Here is a 1612-nt window from a genome sequence, read left to right as displayed (position 1 = left end):
GTATCAGGTCACTCCTGACACTAGTTTGGCTGCTAAGTTAGAGGCTTTGAAGAGGGAGATGAAGTTGAAGGATCGGAAGTGTGAGATATGTCGTGGAGGACATGAGACAGCTGATTGCCCCTTGAGATCACAGGAAGAGGTCGACTATATTTCCAACCCGAATAACCATTTCCAAAATACTTCATTTAATAACTCTTATAATTCGGGTTGGAAAAATCAATCCAACTAGAGATCAGGAGGAAACCCACCAGGGTTCCAACAACAATCTTCAAGTGGATCATCATTTGGTACTGATTTCAAGGAGCTGAAGGACATTCTACTTGCTCAGAGTCAATAGCTAAACCAGTATATGACTTCCAATAATCAGTGACACGAGGAGCACGATCTTATGTTTAAAACTCAGGGAGCTTCACTGCAGAATTTGGAGAGAAAGATGGGGGAGATAGAGATGGAGACTTCCACTGGCAAAGTGCAACCCAGGGTATCCCCAACAAGTATTGCAAAGTCTAGTGAGTCTCAGTAGAAGAAGAAAGAGCCCGCCCATGATTATTCATCTATTCCTTTTCAGGGCAGATTCAAGAGAGGGAATGAAGCAGAGCAATTCTCTAGATTCTTAGGTTTGTTTAAGCAGCTCCATATTAATCTTCATTTTGTAGAGGCTCTGCGCATATGCCTAAGTATGCCAAATTTCTGAAGGAAATTCTTAGTAATAAGAAGAAGTTGGAGGAGTTATCACATGTGTCCTTGAGTGAGGATTGCTCGGCAGTTCTTCAGAATCGTCTTCCCAAGAAGATGACTGATCTAGGTAGCTTTACTATCCCATGCTTTTTGGTGATCTATAAGTCAACAATGCTTTGGCCGACCTGGGAGCTAGCATAAATTTGATGCCCTATGCAGTGTTTACTACGCTCAACCTAGGCGAGCCTTTTCCTACTCGTATGAGTCTCCAGCGTGCGGATCGATCGGTGAAATACCCGCGAGCGATTGTGGAGAACATGTTAGTGAAAGTGGACAAGTTTGTCTTTCTTGTTGACTTCATGATCCTAGACATGGATAAGGATGCTCATGTACCGTTGATTCTAGGTCGACCATTCCTAGCTACCGTAAGAGCATTGATTGATGTTTATGATGTTAAGCTAACGCTTCGCGTAGAGGATGAGATGGTCACCTTTGATATCAATAGGTCGATGACTCATCCTAGAGAGCACGACGATACTCTCTACTTCGTTGACACCATCATGTCACATGTGGGTCGTTGCTTGAGTTAGGTTTGTGGGCGTGATGCTTCGGACATGCAGATTCTGGACACGTTTATCCTGGAGGTTGAGATGATTACTACATCATATGGGTAGTTTGAAAGTCATTCAACAGTTTTTGAGGTAGTTGAGAGGAAAGAGCCTGAGGAGAGGCCATCTTTGGAGAGTCCCCCGTCCTGGAGTTAAAATATTTACCATCTCATCTAGAGCATGTCTTTTGGATGAGGGTTCTTAGTTACCTCTCATCATCTCTTCGGAGTTGACAGAGGAGGAGAAGATGAGGTTGATGGGTGTGCTTAAGGCACACAAGCAGGCGATCAAGTGGAAGCTCGTTGACATAAAGGGTATTAACCCTT

The 1612-nt window shown here is 43.7% G+C and overlaps 1 protein-coding gene across 1 annotated transcript; it reads left to right on the top strand.

Annotated features, from left to right (window-relative positions):
• The first annotated feature begins 938 nt into the window (after nt 1-938).
• LOC118492166 lies at nt 939-1268 on the top strand. The gene has a single exon (XM_035989982.1). It carries the CDS (start codon nt 939-941, stop codon nt 1266-1268), a length of 330 nt encoding a protein of 109 aa, XP_035845875.1.
• The last annotated feature ends 344 nt before the right edge of the window (nt 1269-1612 follow it).

Source organism: Helianthus annuus, chromosome 5 (genome assembly GCF_002127325.2).
Source record: "Helianthus annuus cultivar XRQ/B chromosome 5, HanXRQr2.0-SUNRISE, whole genome shotgun sequence".
NCBI lineage: Eukaryota > Viridiplantae > Streptophyta > Magnoliopsida > Asterales > Asteraceae > Helianthus > Helianthus annuus.
Note: the sequence above shows the minus strand (reverse complement) of the source record. Positions and strands in the feature narration are given on the sequence as shown.